The sequence below is a fragment of the Sciurus carolinensis genome, chromosome 10 (assembly GCF_902686445.1).
Source record: "Sciurus carolinensis chromosome 10, mSciCar1.2, whole genome shotgun sequence".
NCBI lineage: Eukaryota > Metazoa > Chordata > Mammalia > Rodentia > Sciuridae > Sciurus > Sciurus carolinensis.
In genome coordinates, this window is record NC_062222.1 from 25,710,143 (window position 1) to 25,730,758 (window position 20,616).

Consider the following 20,616-nt stretch of genomic DNA (forward strand, 5'->3'; position numbering starts at 1 on the left):
CTGGCAGTTGTTTTCAGAGACTGGATGTGCTGCAGAATGGTGTGGCACTAAGAAAGTCAGCACGGGTCCTGGCTGAGACCCTGTTTGACCACTTATCCATAGCTTGAGTTCTGCCTGTTTCAGTTTCCTCATCTGTAAAATGGAGATCATAGTTCTGTAATAGTCCAGTGGGCTCACTATGGAAGTCCACTAAGATAATGTTTGGGAGCATATTTATATCTCCCAGAGTCCTTGAGAAGGCCTTTAGGAGTCCCTGTTCATTTATTCACCTCTTTATTGAAGTCGGTTGTCATTTTCTTTTCTCACTTTTTTTTTCTCCTGGTGTTGGGGATGGAACCCAGGCTTCATGCATGATGCTAGGCAAGTGCTCCACTACCAAGTTGTACCCCCAGCCCAAAAGTCAGTTTTCTTTATTGGTTTTTGCAGTGCTGGGGATTGAACCCAGGGTTTTGGATGTGCTAGGCAGGCGCTGTATCTCTGAGCTACACCCCCCAGCCCTGAAGTCAGTTTTTTGAAGGAATGCTATAAATACAGCATGTACTTAATTTTTCTTCTTTCTTTGAAGAGAATCTCCAGCTAAGATTTGAAAGTGACTCATATTTTACATATTTTCTGTGTGTAGCATTGGGGAGAGATGAATCAGGCTTGTCTGCCCCTGAGGACATGTCCCTTTTGGTGTTTAGCCAAGGAGTGCCACTTGCCGAGATACAATTCAGCGACTATAGTCTGTTTAGTCCCTTCCTACTTATGCCCCTGCATCTGACTCTCAGTTCTTTATGGGGATGTGAAAAATGGGGCTTCAGGGACTTCTGAGATTCTGACAGCAACTCTAAATACCCCTAGGCATCTCCAAATTGAGTGTTTAAAATAAACACTATTTTTCAAAACTGTTACCTAATGAGTGTATTTTTAAGTTGTAAAAACAAAATAACAATGACATCAGTTAAGAATTTTTTTTTTTTGACTCACAATATGGACATTTAGGAAATTGTGCTTATAATGTTCTTATCGCTGCAGTTACTTAGGGAATTTCTAATTTCTGGATTTCAGTAAATGTATCATAAATCCTAACTAATTATATTAGGCTGTTCTTGTTAATGTTTATGTTTAAGTCTAATGAATGGAAAGTTGTCTTAAGTCTGTGGCATGAGTAAGAATGTGATTTTAGGCAAAATCATTAATATCTTTGAATATGTTTCTGCTGACTCAAAATAGAAATATCAGATGCAAAATTCCCACCACTGCTCCTGTGACATTTTTAAGTCATAAAGATGTGTATACGATAAGCAAGCATGGAAGAAGCTATTAAAATACCAAGGTGAAAACTGTTCTTCTCAGATGGGGTCATTGCAGGTAGGGAGGTGTTCTGATGTTGTACTTTATAAAATACCTATAAAGCTCGGGGAATCCTTGGCATGGGGAGCCCTGGGATCTTGAGGCTTTTTGTTAATGACCATAAAATTGGCCGTCACCAGGTATCAGACTCACAGATGACATTGTTGGCATGCTTGTCTGGAAAAAATAAATTATCTTTCTAGACATTTCTCCTCCTCTAGTTAGTAGTGGTTGAGATGAAAATCTGGTTCAGTTCATAGTAAAATGAGAGCAAAAGCAAATGAAATATATTTAATATACAAAAAGAGAAAGGCAGTATAGATTAGGTCTCTAAAGTTATTTTTCTCTGAAATTCATTATTTTCAAAGTGGATACCCAAGGGACAGGATGATATCAGCAAATTAAAGACTACACAGTCAAATCCAAATTATGCTGTCATGTATATATGCTTGTTTGCTTTCCAAGCGATCGATTTAGAATGTAACTTTTTAGATTTTTATCCCATAAGGAAAGATCGCTTATATATAAAAATCATTTTTCTTAATTATGGAACTAATACATGGTCATCATAAATGTTTTTGCAAACTACTGAAAAGTATAAATAATAAAATTAAGATAATTCTTAAAGTAACTACTTGTTAACATTTGGGGGCATTGTATTTCATATATAATTTTAATTTGTTTTTATGTCATGTAATATGGTGAATATCTTTCATATATTGATTTGAAAAGTGCTTATTAGCAACTGCATAATATTTTACAATACAGATCACCACCAAGACCACTGCCCTGTTAGATGTTTGTGTTGCTTCCAGCTTCAATAATCATACATAAATTCTGGTATTAACATCCTTGTGTGTAACCTTGGGGTCTGTCTCTCTTCCCTTAGAGCAGATTTCTTACATGCATATATACTGACTGGGTCAAAGGTTATGAACAATGTTAAGATTTTTGATACTTATTGCAGAAATGCTTTCTACAAAGGATGCTTCAATTTAGGCATAAACATTCACCTCTTCACCAGCATTTTTAAACCTTTTCCCATGTGGTAATTATGTAATCAGCCAGTCCTTCCAGGAACTAGAGGGAACTGTTTACTGAACCTTGATCTGGGCTTTGTCTCAATACACCTTCACATCCTCCACAAGGAAGGGCTGAGTATCACCACACTTCACAGATCCAGACACATGCTCAGAGAGATCAAGTGATGTTCACAGGTCACACCGTCAGTACAGGAGTAGAGCTGTTATTCAGACTGAGGCAAATCCCAAAGTCGACTTTCTTTCTGAATTTCCAAGGTTTTCCCCTTGTTTTAGTCAGCTATTTCACTGCTGTGACTAAATGAAGTAACCAGCCCAACTATAAAGGAGGAAAGGTTTATTTGAGGGCTCATAGTTTCAGAGGTCTTAGTTAATAGAAGGGGCTCAAGGTGAGGCTGACCATCATGGTGGGAGAGAGTGGTGGAGGGAAGCAGCTCACATCACGGTGATCAGGAAGCAGAGAGAGACTCCAACCACCAGATACAAATATATACCCCAAAGCCACGCCCCAATTCCCACCTCCTCCAGCACACTCTACCTGCCTCCAGTTACCACCCAGTTAATCCCATCACTGATTAGGTCAAGACTCATAACCCAATCATTTCTCCTCTGAACCTTCTTGCATTGTCTCTTACATGAGCTTTTGGGGGACACCCCACATCCAAACCATAACACCCTATATAATATTTGCATTTTTGGCAGGGGGTGTAGCAGAGTAGTAGAGTGTTTGCTTGGTCCTTGGTTCCATCCCCAGCACCACAAAACAAAACAAAACAAAACAAAAAAAAAGTTTATAATATTTATATTTCATCATTTTCTGGAAAACAAGGCTGCCATCCCCATCCCTAATTTTATTTTCTAGAGTAAACTTTCATGGCTCTTAGAACATCTAGTACTTTGGTGATTTAATAAGCACCCTTTCTTGGCCATCCAGTACCTTGCACACAGTAAGTGCTAAATAAAGGTCAGTTTCCCACCTCCAGACTTCCAGGCCCCTTGAGCCCATCACATAAGCAGCCACCTGTTCATGTGAGCAAGTACAGGGGTTCACTAGGTTCCTAGGGAAGGACACATTCTTCAAAGACGGAAAATAATGTCTTCCAAATTTCACACAATCAAGCCAAAGAAGAATTCAAGGAACAGAGTTAACTCATGGTGTTCATCTCACATGGGGAAAATCCTTTTGAGTTAATTGATGAGGATATCTGTCTTTTCTGCCTCATTTTAAGAGCCCTATTGAAGTCACTCTGGGGGCACCTTCTGACTGTAGGCTGGTTTCTGGTGCAGGTGTGTGAATATCCTGATGGAACCAAGTCTTTAAAACTGGGAGACTTCGGGCTGGCCACTGTGGTGGAAGGCCCTCTGTACACAGTCTGTGGCACGCCGACTTACGTGGCCCCTGAAATCATCGCTGAGACGGGGTAAGAGCCCTGGTGGTTGTTAGTGCTTTAACTTTGGGGGCGGGGAGTACATTTTTGTGGTAACCGCTTGTGTGTTTAGTGCCTCCTGTGAAGGGTGAGAATGCCACGCGGCGGGAAACCGTGACTTTGACGTCAGGAACTTGAGTTTGTACTTACAGCTAAGAGCCCTATGCTGGGACTTTTGTCCCAAAGCCAGTGTTAGTCATTTACAGTAGTCACCAAGATTGTGGTTAGGTTGAAAGAGAAACAGATGACTGACCAAAGGCTGATTCATTCTTCTACATGAAATGAACAATTTGATGACCCCTAATTTTTTCCCTCCCTGAAGGGTGTCGGGGCCTGTATCATATTCCTTCCTTTGTTTTCCCAGCTATGGCCTGAAGGTGGACATTTGGGCGGCTGGCGTGATCACGTACATACTTCTGTGTGGATTCCCACCATTCCGAAGGTCAGTGGGCTTTGGGTGACCGTATTGGGATTATACATTCTTGGACACTTAATTCCTGGTGGTTGGGATCAGAAACCAGTTGACCAATAAAAATATCAATTAAACATTTTAAGTGCATCTTTCACTTTTTCACCTTCATTTATAGCCTGTCGATGTGTATTCATTGACCACACCTTTCTTTGTTGGTTTGGTTTGGTTTGTTTTAGGCATTGAACCTCACCCATGCTAGGCACTCGCTCTAGCTACACCCCATCCCGACCACACTTCAGACGTGAGGCAAGGCGTCTGCTTTGTGTTCGGTCCTCTGAGTTTCTTGTGGCCATTCTTTCAAACAGTACGGACATAATACAGGGTCTACCATTTCCAGGTTCTCAGTCTTTCTAAATGAGAGTGAGACTTAAAGATCCTTGTGAAGTAGCTGAATCCTTCCAGATAGACTTTTTCTTCAGTTCTTAATAATTGTCACTTTCACTTAATTTGATAGTTTTTTTTTTTTAACAACTTACTTTTTGTATAATCTTTACAAAGTTTTCAACTTTGTTCTCACAGAAGTAGGGGCTCCCTTTTTATATTCATTTTAGCTCTTCGCATGATATTCAGTTAAGAAGTAGAATCACAGGTAACTTTCAACATTAGCATGCCAGAGAACGGGACCCTGGCGACCCCATGCCTCCCCTGGTGGTGTGGAGGTGGCTGTGGATGTCGGTCTGGGGTTTGCACCCTTGTTAACCTGGGTCCCAGGGTGAGTGAGGAGCCTGGCACACTCTTCTGATCAGGTTCATTTCTCCCTCTGGAGCAGAAGTTCATCTAAGAATGCACGTTTGATTTTCCTCTGTTTTCTTGAGAGACATTTTCATTTTAATCCCTTTGTTCGTTTTAGAACCATTTGTTGAATAGCTGCTGTAGGGCAACCGCTCTTCTAAGCGCTGGGAATAAAGCGGCGGACAGAGCATAATCTCTGAGGTTGTGGTGTGTGTAAGTCCATTCGTGCTGCTGTAATAAAGTGCCCCAGTCTGGGTGGCTTATAAGCAATGGAAATTAACCCTCGCAGTTCTGGAGACGGGATGTCCAAGATGAAGGCACAGCAGATCTGGTGTCTGAAGGCACGCCTCCTATTCATAGACGGCCATCTTCTCCTTGCACCTTCACATTAGCAGAAGGGAAAAGGGGCTCTCTAGGATCCTTTACCAGGACACTAACCCCATTCATGAAGGCTTTGCCTTGGTGGCCTGTCACCTTCCACCCCCTCATGCAATTGCACTGGGGATCAGTTTCAACATACGAATTTTGGGGAGACACCCGAATTTGGTCTTGGTGTTTATTTATAGTGTTGTTTTGGGTCAGCAAGAGAAAAATAGGTTTATCTTTTCTCCCAGTTGAATATGAAAACTTTCAAACATAAAGAAAAGTTGAAAGTTTTTTTAAACTGAGTTAAACAGTATTTTTTTTTCCCTTTTTACATTTGCCGTCAGCAGAAGATGGACACAGAGATGTTGGTCTCTGCTTTTGAGTGTTTTATGGCATAGAAACCCGTACCACAGAAATATTGATCAAGAAGAGTAAACTGAGCTTGAGGACTGCTTAGTTGAGGGCTGGAAGTCATAAAAGTTTCAAGAAGATGGAACAGTGGGGTGGACCTCGTGGTATGAGCAGGTTGTTGTAGGAGGACAGTCCTTCCATCTGGCTGTCACCGTCATGATCTTCCATCGGGTCGTTGCTCAGGTGGGTTGCATGGACTTGGGATTCATGCACACAGCAGTTAGCTTTCGCCAAGTAACTACTCCTCAGTTAGGGGTGTGAAACCATGCTGTGGACTGCTTAGGTGGTTCTACACTGCCGTAGCGGGACATGGTGGTCTAGCGTGGCCTCACTCACGTGCCTGATACGGGCTTGATGTCAGCTGGGACAACAGAGGTGACTTGGCCACGTGCTTTTTTATCATCCACTGGGCAAGCCTGGGCTTCACATGATGTTGGAGGCAGGATTCCCAGAAGCAGCCAGAGAGGACGAGTCCCACTGCCCCATCCCTTGCCCAGTCTCTGCTCACTCACCCTTGTCAGTATTGACCAGATCAAGTCTGACAGCGACTTCTTAGTAAACGCGGGGAGGTGAAGACAGTATGTGAGAGCAAGGGCAACGCTTCCTGGCCATTTCTACCGTCACACCGGTCCTGGCTGGTTTTGGTGATGACCCGTTGGGGGACTTAGTCTAGTGCAGAATGGGAGCAGGTGGTCCTGGGCTCCTTAGGGCTGTTCTCCTGGCGGCTAGCCAAGTGGATCTCCTCAGGGGAGGACCTTGGGGATCATGTTTAGAGGAATGTGTGCTCACCACTCCCCCTAGTGTTTGTAGTCACCAGTGCAGCCTGGGTGGGTCCTTGGTTTGGGGGTTAGCTGCCCTTTTTTTTTTGTACCAGAGATTGAACTCAGGGGCACTCTACCACTGAGCCCAATTTTGTATTTTATTTAGAGACAGGGTCTCACTGAGTTGCTTAGCGCCTCCCTTTGGCTTTGAACTGGTGGTCCTCCTGCCTCAGCTTCCCAAGCTGCTGGGATCACAGGTGTGCGCCACCGTGTCCAGCTTGCTGCCTTTTTTTTTTTTTTAACTTTTTAAAGGGAAACTTGGATGGAGCAGCATAGGCTTATCATGAATTGCTACCCAGTGGGCAGCAGCTTCTTCGTGGGATCTGGACATGACCTTGGCTAATGAGAAGTGGTAGTCCACACTGAAAGCTGCCGTGCTATACTAAAGCACGCCCCACAGCCCCGGAGCCTGCTTCTAAAGTATAAGAAAACCCTTTCCCTCTTTCATTGGGTCAAAACAGAATCCACAGTATTAAACACCAGTTATAGAAACATCTTTACAGCATACAGAGATGTTCTGGGTAGACTTCCTATCATTATAATATAAAAAAGTACATGGAAAGTTATGGAAATGGTAATTTAAAGGATACCTGATTATGGTATAAAATAGATCATCTACATGAATTGGTACCTAAAGTAAAAATCCTGTAAACAACTATATCAGGTTCTGTTTTGTTTTGTACAAAAGAAAAGGCAACTTTAACCCAAAACTTCTGAGCTGAAATTATTATTTGGAGTGTCTAGTTTCAGTGTCTCTCGTTTTTTCTTCTTCCAGGGTTTTTGGGGTTTAGCCTTAGTTTGACATGTTCTCTGCTCTTTCAACATCAGATTCATCTTTACTGAGAAGGAGATTGGTTTTTGGGAATACCCCAAATTTCCGTGGTTGCCTGGGCAAATCTGTTCTTAGGGCCAGTGATAAGAAATATGGCCAAGCGAAGATTCTTGGTTCTCTTAACTCCATATCTGAGGCACTCGCACATCAGTTGTGAAATAGCTTGCCTTGTGTGACCTCCAATGACCTGTCACCGAAAGAGGGAGTGTGCGCAGATTCTTCATTTGTTTTTGAGGGTGTTCCTAATGGGCAGTTTTAGACTTCTAGCACCTGCTTCCAAGGGCTATGTTGTTTTAGAATTAAAAATGCCCTAAAGCATCTCAGCCAGGTGGCAGAGTATAAATGTGGTAATAAATCCATTGTGAATTCAGAGTAGCTTTTATTATGCGACTACCAAGGCGGATGGATTATCTTTGGCTTTCTGTTCCTCCCTTGGGTGCTACAGCTCTTGCCGTCAGTGTTGACACTTGAGGGTCTAGCTCTAGTTGCCGAGATGCCCCAGGGTTTTGTTTGTTGAGTCAGGTGATATCTCCAAGTGCCACCGTCCTGCCGACAGCTTCCAGTTATTTATGAACAACATGAGAGCTAAATGGATTGACAAAACATAGGCTGTTTGAGATCCCAGAGAAAATCAAGGTGAGATGAGTGGAATAGGGAGGGATGGCTTGAAGGAAATAGGTAATTCTTTTTCTCTTCTCCTAACACTGTCTGTTGTCCTCTGGTTTTCTAAAGGTTTCTGTAAAACCTCACTGCGTCCCTGTGTGTGTTCTTCACTCATTTTGAAGGGGTGTGTTGAGCTGAGTGCCGTTGGCAGGGATGTAACATTGAAAGAAATAAACCTATGACCTACAAAGAAATCTGTGCCCTCGAAGAAGATCACTCTTCAGGTGTGCAGGGAGGTCTCTTCCACGCCTGGCTGTCTGGCCTGACCTTCTTGGTGTGCCTTTGTCCAGGCTGCCTGGACCAGCAGATGTCCATCATGCTGGGCTTGGTTCAAGCATGGGTCTTCACGAAACTCACCAGCTCTACTCTACTTAAGAGAATAAAAATGAGGCTGCCTTATCATCACAGAGCTCTAGAATTTGTCTCTGGACACTGCCATAAGCCATCTGTGTCTAGAGACACCACAGTTGTCTTTGTCCCCCTTGTGGAGGGTGCACAGTAAAACCCTGAAGGCTGGGTGGAGAAATTCCAGCAAATGCCACCCACTCGCCGGGTAATACAGCTTCCACTCCTGGCTGTTGATCTCGGTGCCAGCAGTCCATTCTGAGTTTTCTAAAGGGGCCCAGTAATGGTCCCAGAAAGGTAAAGACTGGTCCCTCACTCGGGCCATCCGTGCCCCACTGAGCGCAGGGGTGCTGTGGCTGCTGAGGGGTTTCCAACAGCCTCAGAGTTTCCACTGGTGTGTTCACATTTCCCAGCCACCTTCCATCTGAGGTCAAAGGTCATTTCTTCATCAGTCTCCACCGTGTGCGTGGTGCACCTGTGGGGTGGGACAGTGCCTGGGGGCAGGGCTGCCCACCTGGGAGCCGCAGAGGCAGGTTTGTTTGGATCTGGGTAATTCCAGGTGGCATCTTGGGCTCTTCCCGTAAGCAAGCTTCGGGTCCTGGTCGTGAGCTAGTTCAGTCACGAATGTGTCATCCAGGTTCTGCGCTCCCTGATATTTCCATAGGTCAGACATCCCACTGATCTTTGCTGTTTTCTTAGAAATGTAGAGAGAGGACGGTCAAGTAGATCTGACAGAGGTTTGCTGCTTTTCTACTCTGCCATGAGAGAGAAGTGAGGGCAGATGTTGGTTTTGGGTTTTTGTTTTCATTTTTCCCTGAAATGAAAATTTCCGTTACTTATAGATTCCATTTTATTTTCCTGAGTCTTTTTTTATTGTGGTAAATCTACATGAGATAGAATTTACCATCATACCAATCCCCACCCCACTCATCCACACAGGGTCTGTCTGTGTTGCCCAGGCTGATCTTAAACCTGTGGGCTCCAGTGAGCTTCCTGCCTCAGCCCCCCTCCAGTGGGGATGAAAGCCACATGCCACCATGCTTGGCTTCCATTGTAACCATTTTCAAGTGTACGGCTTAGTGGCATAAAGCACATTCTCATTGTGCAGCCATCACTACCATCTGTCTCCAGAACTTGTTCATCTTCCCAAATGGAAACTCTGCATTCACTCAACACATTTCCCAAGTTACCCTCTGTCTGTTTCTCTGGTTCCCAGGCCTGTGGAAATGCTGGGTCTCCTTGTCTAAAAGGAAAAATTACAAGTGCAGGTGTGACACACACTGAGACATGACATGCCCCAGCCAGGGAGACCAGATCCTCTTCCCGTGAGAATTTCCTTGAAAAACTGTTTTTGGGTGACTTGACTCTTCTCCCATTTCTTTGTCACTTAGTGAGAACAATCTCCAGGAAGACCTCTTCGACCAGATCTTGGCTGGGAAGCTGGAGTTTCCAGCGCCCTACTGGGATAACATCACGGATTCGGCCAAGGTACCATCTAGGCCTGATTCTGTGGGTTGAGCTGTCATGGGGTCCTCACCTGTCACCTGGGGCTAGCAGCTCATGGTATTGAGGTCCAGGACTTCTTTGACTTTAATTTATGGTCCTTCTTTAAGTCCATCCTGTAGTATTGTCCCCAAAGTTCTTAACGAAATGCTGAAAGGTCAACCAGTTGTCCCAGTTTGCCGTACTACCTTGTTCCTTTAATCACTAAACATTCATTCTTTCATTGATTCAAGAAATATATATTGGCAAGTAACAATAAATGTTGGTGAGGATGTGGAGAAAAAGGTACATTCGTACATGCCTGGTGGGACTACAAATTGGTGCAGTCACTCTGGAAAGCAGTACAGAGATTCCTCAGAAAACTTGGAATGGAACCACCATCTGACCCAGTTATCCCAAATCCTTTGGTTTATACCCAAAGGATTTAAAATCTGCATACTATGGTGGTGCAGCCACATCAATATTTATAGCAGCCAAATTCACAATAGCTAAGCTGTGGAACCAACCTGGTGCCCTTCCAACATATGAATGGATAAAGAAAATATACATATACACACTGGAATATTAGCCAGAAAGAATATTATGGCATTTGCTGGTAAATGGATGGAACTGGAGACCATCATGCTAAGTGAAATAAGCCAATACCAAAAAAACCAAAGGCCAAGTGTTCTCTGATATGCAGATGCTAGCACGCAGTAAGCAGGGGAAGGGGGACAATAGTTCATTGAATTAGAAAAAGGGGAATGAAAGGAAGGGAGGGGGATAGGAATAGGAATAGTAGAATGAATAGGACATCGCTTTCCTATGTTCATTTATGGGTATGTGACCAATGTAACTCCACATCATGTGCAACCACAAGAATGGGAAGTATGTATGATGTGTCAAAATGCATTCTACTGTCATGTATAACTAACAAGGACAAATTTTAAAAGGACTATGTGGGTGCCCGTGAGAATATATGAATAAACTCACAAGTCTTGCTGAGTTGGCACAAGGGACAGGCTGCAGTAGTACACCATGGAGTGGTGACAAGGCACAACTCTCAGGGACAGCATCTTAATTTCCTGGAGGCCTGGGAGAGACCTTTTCTTGCACTGCTGCTACCTAAGGCAGATGGCTCTGGTAACTGCCTGGTGGGCACAAGGAGTGTGGTTTTCATGTTCCATGACTGAGTGGCTATGTGGCCTGTTCCCTGAAGTGCTTGGTGCAAACTCAGGTTTCCATATTTATGCTGAAATTTTCCTCTATCTCCTTCGCTATGGTCTTCTTTCTTTCTTTATAGGAACTAATAAGTCAGATGCTTCAGGTAAACGTTGAAGCTCGATGTACTGCGGGACAAATCTTGAGTCACCCCTGGGTGTCAGTAAGTACCCACATTCCCAGGGAAGAGATGTTGGCCCCTTGCTGTGTTTTGCTCATGCAAACCTGTGTGTGCAGGTTCTGCAGCAGCTGGGATCCCTGTAGCATGCAGAGAGCTTTCTGGAAGAAGGTAGTTGACACCAGGGTTCCAGAGTCTCGGCTCCTGCTCTCGGGTAACCTGGGCCAGTTCCGTCCCTTCTGACCCCCAGTTTCTCACCTCCACAGTGGAGGGGCTGGCAGTGCTCTCCAGAGCCTTAGAAATCTCGCCCTCTAGTTCTGGGGTGTGAGGGTTTTCAGGATTCGCCCCAGAGATAAGCATGCTTCAGACTGTGATCTCTGTCCTCACAGTCACAGGGAGCCCTAGTGGGACAGAGAGTTGGAGTCCCTTCCAGAGGCAGATGGAGGCGTGTGACATGGACTAGCATTCCCTCTAGGCTTAGTGCAGGCACAGCAAGCTAAATTGCTAGTGTGGGAGTCTCCAGAGAGCTCATGTGCCACCAGGGCACTTGTTGACTTGGGGGCTCCTGAGCCTCTCTCTCTACGACCCTGCTGGCTGCTTTCCTGGACTAAGTAACATGGTTCTTGAACCAAGTAGCTGAGATGCCACATCTTTTTGTGAGCAATAAAGATGAATAACTGTGTGGATCCCTTTGTTTGCTTTGGTGCTGGAGAGTGACCCAGGGCCTCACGCGTGCTAATCATGTACTCCACCACTGAGCTCCATCCCCACCTCCCACTGTCTTTTTGTTGTTGTTGTTGTTGTTGTTGTTTTTCCTTTTTTAACTTAAAAGAAGGGTTCTTGCTAGGCTGCCCAGGTTGGCTTCAAGCTTTGGGGCTCGAGAGCTCCTCCTGGCTCAGCTACAGGCATGCGCTGCCATGCCAGGCATGAATTGTTGATGAAAATGATACACGGTTGTTTGTTGCCATGGGAGGGATCGTGCTGAATTTTGTGCCTTGGAAGAGGGTCTCGGGAGAGTAACGATTGTCCTCCTTCGTCCATTGGAGATCTGTGCTGGCTTCTTGGTCTCTTCTAGTTCTCAGGAGTGGAGTGAATGGTCTAGGGTCTTTCTGAGTGCATGACATTACTAAAGAACAGTAAGTGTGTGTGTGTGTGTGTGTGTGTGTGTGTGTTGCTGGGATCAAGCCCAGGACCTCGTGTACCACTGGGCTACATCTACCCAACCCCAATAATCATTTTTGTAAGATTGTTCCCTTACTCCTGTGGCAAGGATGGGCCTGTTTAAGGAAGAGGTGGTTGGGGGGGTGGTAACTGTTACGGAAAAGACAGCTTCCACGTGAGGGTCAGAGACCACTGTGTGGGGTCCTTCTCTTTTCTGCAGGACGATGCTTCCCAGGAGAACAACATGCAAGCTGAGGTCACAGGTAAACTAAAGCAGCACTTTAATAACGCGCTTCCCAAACAGAGCAGCACCACCACCGGGGTCTCTGTCATCATGGTAAGTGGGGTGCAGAACCTGCTCTGGGGGCTTTTGGCATCTGGCCTGACTGCTGAGCTGACCTTGAGTCCCCTGAGCCAAGAGCTCAGCTCAGTGGGAAGTCGGGGTCACCCACATTCCTGTGTTCACACGAGGACAGGCTGTCACGTGGAGGGCCCTCCACACGTCCCACTCCCAGACCCTGGACACTGCAGGCTGGTTCCCTGCAGGTGCCAAGGAAGCCAGGTGCCCTGGGCTTGGGCCTCCTGGGCAGCAGCCTCCACTCTTGTTTAGAGAGAGATCTCCGGCCCCTGTGGGGGGTGCACTGTGAGGAAGTAACTCCCTGCCTCTTCCAGCATTCGCACACAGGTTATTCTATGGCATCAGAGGCAAAAGTAGACAGATTTCATTTTTTAAAAATTGGTGTTCTGTAAAAGTACAGAACAACCTTGTTAGTAAACTCGTATACAAAGGCAGTCATAAGCATCACTGAATTTTTTCAGACTTTTTTTGGTAATACTGGGGACTGAACTCAGGGGCACGGTACTGCTGAGCTTCAGCCTCTGCCCTTTTTATTTTTTATTTTGAGACGGTCTCGCTAAATTGCTGAGACTGACCTGGGGCTTGTGATCCTCCTGCTCCACCTCTGGAGTAGCTGGGACTACAAGCATGTGCCACTGCGCCCAGCCTTCCAAAATGTTTTTAAGAGAAACTTACCTAAATAAATAAACACAAGAAATAAGAATGAAAAGTAACATAAGGGAAGAAAAAATTAAAACTGAGTCAGAAGTGAGATCAGCACACCCCATACCAGCTGGCCAACCTCAGGTGGTCTCTCCCCCTCTGGGAAAGGTTCTACTCGTTTCCTTCCTCTCTAGAGGGAAAACCGTGGCTGCTTCTCGAGGCAGCTTGTAGTCTAGGAACTTTAGGAAGATGCGCAGTGCACGCGCCCACACACGCGCGTTCACACATGCTCTCACACACATCCCCCTGGTCAGTGGGAACTGCTCTGCTATCTTGGTTGAGGTCCTCCCCCACATCCCCAACACCTGCTGGCCTCCCCCAGGGGAGACTGCCTTCACTCGGCAGCCCTCTGAATGTCCTTGCAGTCCCCCCTGCTTCCCTGGGAAGTGTGCTCTTCCCTCCCTCCCCAGACAAAGTGTGGGCCTTGTGACAACTTGCAGGACTTTGGGGTGCTCCATGCCAGACGCAGGGAGGCCTCTGCAGTTGTGGGGCTTTCCCCCTCACAGTACTTAGCTGAAAGCCTGGAACATCCAAGTTAATCACAAAATTACAACTTAAACACTTTGAGAAGAACCAACCATCTCGATTGAACTGACAGTGTGAGGCGCTTTCACGTGACTCACTCGTGGGAGCCGGCATCATGGGTGGGATAGGTAGCAGGCAGCCTTGCCATACCCTAGGTCATGAGGCAACTTGTGGGAAGGTTTAGAAAAATGTTAAAAATCGGCATGTGCAGGCTGAGGATGCAGTCCGTGTTAGTCTGTGCTTGGCATGTGAGAGGACCTGGGTTCAGCCCCCAGCAATGAAAAAAAATTGGCATACTCAGCACGCCATGAAAAAACCTTACGCAGACAGATGCACTGGCATCCAAATAACTGCATGTTAATAAGCCTTATAATCTTCCAGAAGGAGGACACTTTACAGCCGTGTGCCCAGAGCTTAAGAGAATTCACGTAGCGATCATCTGGGTGGGCACCTTTCAACTTGGGGGCCCAGACAGGGAGCAGTGAGGTCCTGGGATGATTGACCACCCTGCCTCGTGGGCCAGTGCAGCCTGTGTTCTGGATAAGGATGCAGACAGAACCCATATCTTGTGGTTCACAACTGGTGCTTTTCCATTTGCTGATGGAGTTCCGCTGTCACCTGTCTCAGCTCCACAGAAGCCTGTGTGAATGCACACAGGACCCCTTATTTGTAGTTCTGGTGGTGACTGTGAAAGCTGTGTGTTGACATGCATGCTCTCTGGTCACCCTATGCATGTTGGCAGGGTCCTGTCTAACCCATGTTCCCCACACAACTCTGAGGAACAGCCGAATGGCACTGTCACATTTAGTGCCTGGAAGAGAGATCCAGGAGGCTTGTCCCCAGCAGTACCCATTCTCAGTGGCCCAAAGGTCGGCCTGTGAATTCTGGCTTATTCCCAAAGGGAGCGGGAAGAAGAGGCCTCCTGGTCTTCCTCGCCCAGTCCAGACCTGGCCTGGGGCATGGTTGTGTGGGGGACACGTGATGCTTCTGTGCCTCCATCCTCATCCCCATTACCATGCGTCCGGGTGCCCCATCCTTGGGAGCAGTTTAAAACACATTTTTATTAAAAAAAAAAAAACAACCACAAAATGACTTTCCCTGGCTTGTATGTGTCCTCATGACTGGAGTATTGAGCTAGCGTAGTTTCTTGCAGGCACAGGTGATGAGTCTCGTGGTTGAATCACTAGATGCTTCTTGTGTAACTGCAGATAGGACCTTCCTGCCCCCTCCTGTGTTTTCTTACCCTCCGTCCCACAGGGTTGGTTCTTAGGCTCCACTGAGAAAAGTATAGGCTAGGAATGGGTGAATAAAGGTGAAAGTAAAGCTTATGCTCTTGTCTGCATTTTATTTGACAGTTTGATTTGACAGTTTGAGAGGCACCTCAGAGTTTCCTCCTTTACCCAGTTGAGACTGTGGGAAATCCCGAAGCAGAATGCTGGTATTCACCGTGCTGTGCTTAACAGAGCAGCTCCTGATTCCCGGCCCTCTGCCACCCGCATGCTTCTCAGATTCTCATGCTCCCGGGCAGCCCTTAGCTTCTTCCCGATGCAGGTGCTTCCTGACCTCCTCCCTGCCAAGCACACCCTTGGAAACTTTACATGACAACTTCTCGGCTCTCCACTCTGCCTGCCTTCCCAGATCAGAAGTTGGCGAGTGCCTGGGAGGATTCCAGGAGTTCTGCTGTTTTTCCCTTAAGGGGAGGAGAGCCCTTTAGTAAATGACAGGCGTCTTACAGGTGTTTTGAGGAAGGTTTTGTTGTTTCTCCAACTACATTTCCAAAGCTAAATTTTTATCATAAGATGGTATGATGTCAGGTAGCCTTTGGGATAAGAGATGATGACTATATTGGATAAGGCTCTGGTTTTAGAGAGGACTGTTTTGGGATTACGCTTCCATTTTCTCTGAAGAGTCCTTAGCACGTTTAAGAAAGGGCAGTGCCTTCTGCGGTTGGCTTCTTTGTTCGCCCCAGGAGCTCATCCCAGCCTCGGAGACGAGCAGCAGCCATCTAGTGGCCGAGAGGGGAATGACAGGGAACCCGCTGCCAGCATCGCAGCAGACAGGGAAAGGCTGCCGCCCAGGGAGCGCCTTCTCCGCGGGGGTGGGGGCGGCTGCCTTCAGGGGACAACTGGGGGACGATTTGGGGTTGCTTCCTTAATTTAAGATAGACAAAACTGTCAACCGTGTTGCTTCTGTTGAAAGTAAGTCTGGTTTCTGTCCCCGCTTCTCTCCTCGCTTCTCTCGCTCCGCCGCCGCCTTGCTTCCCCTGCCTAGGTCCCGGGCGATGGTACGTACTAACCGCACCGCAAGGCTGCCCTCTGCCGCTCACGTGCTGTTCCCCCGCGAGGAGAAAAGGAGAAATAACCGGGGCGTAGTCCGGGGGGAATTGGGGTGGGAAAGTGAGCGGTTGCTGCCCGTTTTTGGAGCTGGGGGAGCGGGCGCTTTGGTGAGAGGGTTCGGCCGCCTCAGATTCCAGGAGCTGGAAGCTCCAGGTTGCCCATCAGGCTTTGCCCGGGGTGGCAACTTCCCAGGGTCATCGAAACTGCCCTGGGCAGTTAGTGCAGGTTCCACCTGAGCCCGAGGCCCTGAAGGCAGCTGCGGGCCTCTGGGGAAGGCACACTGTTGAGTCTTGTCCCCAGTGCTGGAAGAATCTGTAGCGCCAGGGCTGTTAGGTGATAAACTGCCTCTGGATCACTGTCCCCTGTAGTTCAGGGCGCCTGAGAACCGCCATCTCCCTCACATTTGGAAAATCCGAGGTAGCAGGTTGATGGCTCTTCCTAGACAAGCAAAGAAGTACTGGAACCGAGTCAAGGGGATGAAGGGGGACGAGGATATGCGCCCAGCGTGGGGCAGAGTGACTCCCTTGCCATTCAGTGGCATTCTCTCTGCTTCTGAGCTGAGCTGCTTAAAAATGTGTGACAAGATGAAGAGTCCCCCTCGGTGGAAGAGAAGAGCAGGTCAGAGATAATGGAGGGTCGGAAAGTGAGGGGTTTGCTCCATCAGATTCCCAGGCCTTTTAGAGGTGGCACAGCCATTTGGGCTTAGGGCATATTTATGTGACACATGAGAAGTTTCTTTAGACAAGTAACCCATCGAAGACCGAGTGGCCTCAGAGGGTTTGCCAATTGTCCCAGGTGCAGCTCAGAGCAGAGAGGACCCCCTCCGCCACCACGTGGTGCCTGGCTGGCACCAGTTGCCTTTCCCCTGGGCCACCAGCCTGGGTCGTGGGAGGGTCGGAAGCAACCATCCCGTCTAAGCTCTGGTGGAGCTGGGTTACTTCTCCTCTTCTGCTCCCGGTCCCGTGCATGCTCTGTCGTGCTCTGACTGTGGCGGCCGAGCCCCAGCCCGGGCCCGGGTAACGGAGGTCTCTGCTGCTCTCTCCGCAGAACACGGCTCTAGATAAGGAGGGGCAGATCTTCTGCGGCAAGCACCGTCCGGACGGCAGCCGGCCGGCCGAGCAGACCCCGCCAGCGCCCGCCTCGGCCCCCGAGCCCCCTGCCCCTCCGGAATCCCCCGCGGCCGCCGGCCCCGCTGCTGCCAGGGGCGGGGAGCGGGCGGGGACGTGGCGCCGCCACCGAGACTGAGCCCTCTGCTGCAGAGGGGCCTAGGCCACCCGCCGTGCCCGGAAGGCGCCTCTTCTGCCGGCCCTGCTGCGCCCTACGCCGAGGGAGCCTCTCCTGACTGCTCGTTTCTCAGTTTGCTGGCACCTTCCGTGGGCCGCCTGGGGACCAGGAGCCCGCGCTGCAGCCAGTGACAGACAGGCTCGGCCTCGCCCTGCACTCTGGGCTCCGCCTCTGGCTCCTGGAGGCGTCGCAGGCCCTGTCGGCCGGGAGATGACATTCCGAGGGCCTGGGTTGAACTGGCCGCTTCACCCAGAGACCGCAGCGGTTCTCGGGCACTCGGGGAACCTGGGCACTCGGATGACCCAAGCCCCTGGGGAGCTCTTCTTCGAGGACACTTTTTCTTACAAAGGACCCAGGCCTGCATTTGTCCCTTCCTGACAGTCCTGTGAAAGATGACATGACACCTTCTCTGCTGAGGGAGACTGGCGGGACTGGCTTCCGGATAAAAGCAATGACCACCTAAGAGGACAATCCTGTCATTGGTCACTAATTGCAGACTGCCAAGTTGTTCAGGTACCTGAGGAAGCAACCGGGCCAGTGGTGGAGGCGCTGGGTCACCTGAGACCAGGTGGGCTATTTATTTGTACGGGAACCCAGGAGGCCACCTCTTCCTGGAGACGTGGTTTTCCCAGCTTCTCCATGGCCTGTTAAGAAGTTCGACTGAGACTGTTTTCAGGATCTTTGGCGGCAGGCTAGGCACCTGTGGCAGATGTCCCCTCTCCTCAGCAAGGCAGCCCCGCGTGGAACACAGCAAACCTGGGGTCGAGTCCCCTCCGGGCTCCTCTCATCAGCTGCTTTTCATCAGGAGCCAGCCAGGACCTCAGCAGAGGGACTCGCCTGAGCACAGCCAGGACCCGTGGGAAGGTGCTCCTCGACATCCTGACATCCTGTTCATGAACCTTCTGGAAGGCTGCTGGCAGTTTTTCCTTCTTTTCCACCACTCTGCTCTTTTTAATAATTGTACATAACCCGCGTATTTGTTTTACCTGTTCATCTTCTAAGCTGGGGCGGGGGGTGCGTAGTTTATCTCATTGTTAGGTTTTTTGCCTTCTTACAAGTGTCCCCAACCTGCAATAAATTCTTCCCTCTTCAGAAAAGGCCATCAGAGATGGCAGAGGTTTCCGTGTGGCTGTCGTGGAAAGGATGGGATCCAAGCACTGCCCTTGGCCAAGGCCCCCCGCGGGCGCCGGTGTCTGAACGCCAGGTGGAGCGGGAAGGCTTGGGAAGAAGGGGAGATGTGCCTTGGCTGGTTTGTGTGACCACAGGTTCTCCCAGAAAGACAGGCCACCCACTCACAGTAGAGGGAACTGGTAGCAGGAGGGTCAAGCTTCATGGGGGGCGGGGAGCAGGGAAGCAGCTCTTTGTGACAGTCTCCCTCTAAGGCTGTCTGGGCTGCAGTGCTGTCTGCCAGCCTCAGGTGTCTGTTACCTCAGAAGGTCTGCTCACCTGTTGCCCCAATGACCCTGGTCCTGCCTCTGCCCCCAGCTCCTCAAGGCTTTTCAACCCCAGGGCTTAAAATCACCCCACCTGGCTCTGCACCGCTCAGTTGCTGTTTGTGAAGGGATGAGCTAATAGGCAAGGTGGCATGGTCATTTCTGGGCTGGTGCTGAACCCCGATCCGGTCCACAGGCTGGTCATAAAAAGCAGGTGGGTTTCCCGGGCCCATAGCTATAGTAGGGAGAAGCTGCAGAAGGAAGGCAGTTTCTGATTAATGAGGCATAGTTCTAGAACATTCTGCCTATGTCTCCTCACTGGTTAAAGAGCACACTTTCTCCTAGCTTTTCACAGGACCATTTTTGTTCATGCTGGGGAAGAGCTAATATGGAGGGAGGAGGCCCCCACCCTGCTTCGAGCCCGAGACCTCCCTCCCTCAAGCTGCTGGGTTCACGGAAATTTGCCAGATTTTTAAGAAAGGAGACAGGTGGCCAGGGCAGCACCAGCCCTTGGTGTCAGGAAGAGGGACCCTTCCTGTGCAGCGCCAACCCCCTGCTAGGATGGGATGCAGACAAGAAGCAGCATGAACCAGGCGCAGCCGCATTGCCCAGCATCCTTAAATAACTGTGATTCCTTAAAAACCTAGAGAAGGACGAGATGGTAAAGGAGCAAAGGAACATGTCCAAGGTCACAGAATTAGCAAGAGCCAGAGCCATGATGAAGTTTAGGTTTTCCTGACTCTAAAGCCCATGATGTTTGGGGGTGTCCTGTTTTCCCAGGGCAGCAAGGCCCAGAGGCAAGGGGTCACCAAAGTAGTGAGCCTGCATAACGGTTTTGCTACCATAGGCAGATTGTTCGCTGGCCCATTTGCTGGGCCAAACAAACATTTATTAAGTTCTGATTCTGTTCTCAAAATCCAAATTAAATACCAGTACTTAATTGCCGTGCTTCTCAGGGTCCTGTACAGAAAAAATGGCATGTGCTTGTTTTCTGATCAATGTCTATAGAAATTGACCTTTGGGGGTCAAAAAAGGGAAATGGTGACCTGCTGAAGCCATCAGTGGGTGCCTGCTGGGCTCAGCAATTGGACAGGCGTCTCATTCTCTCATTCTGTCTCTTCCAATCTCCATCTCTTTTCAAAAAGGATGCTACGACAGAAATATAATGGACATATAGATTGAATGCATTTGGCAGAATATTGCCAAGGCTCAAATGGTGAAATGTGAATTGGGGGATAGGACAGATTAACTGTACTGAGACAAAGTGCCACTTACTGTTGTCTTGTAGAAAGCTTTAGTTTGCCATCCCATGGGACCATAACACAAAGGGCATTCCCACAAGTTACCATTCTCTAGTACTGCATTAAAAAGTTTAAAATGAAAATGTAAAGTTCATTTTCATGGTATAGGTAAACCATGCATGCCTGCCAGTTCTGTTATATAACTAGCAAGGTGTTATCCTGCGACTCTGCTTTATCCTGAAGGTCTGGGAGTGGACAGCTGGAGTAATCACCCGTTCATTGGGAGCCAGCAAAGGTGCTTAAATGTAATT

General features: G+C 48.2%; 1 protein-coding gene across 6 annotated transcripts in view; it reads left to right on the forward strand.

Annotated features, from left to right (window-relative positions):
* Dclk2 (doublecortin like kinase 2) overlaps nucleotides 1-18,741 on the forward strand; it is a 149,298-nt gene extending 130,557 nt beyond the window's left edge. For 4 of the 6 annotated variants that reach the window (XM_047566926.1, XM_047566928.1, XM_047566929.1 and 1 more), the window contains 6 exons: nucleotides 3,663-3,796; nucleotides 4,167-4,244; nucleotides 9,836-9,932; nucleotides 11,230-11,310; nucleotides 12,647-12,763; nucleotides 17,395-18,741. In XM_047566926.1, coding sequence (XP_047422882.1) covers nucleotides 3,663-3,796; nucleotides 4,167-4,244; nucleotides 9,836-9,932; nucleotides 11,230-11,310; nucleotides 12,647-12,763; nucleotides 17,395-17,592 — 705 coding nt within the window. In that variant the 3' untranslated portion in view covers nucleotides 17,593-18,741. Of the gene's footprint in view, nucleotides 1-3,662; nucleotides 3,797-4,166; nucleotides 4,245-9,835; nucleotides 9,933-11,229; nucleotides 11,311-12,646; nucleotides 12,764-15,366; nucleotides 15,450-17,394 lie in introns of all 6 variants that reach the window. The other 2 variants (XR_007110540.1, XR_007110541.1) reach the window with 1 other exon arrangement.
* Nucleotides 18,742-20,616: the final 1,875 nt, after the last annotated feature.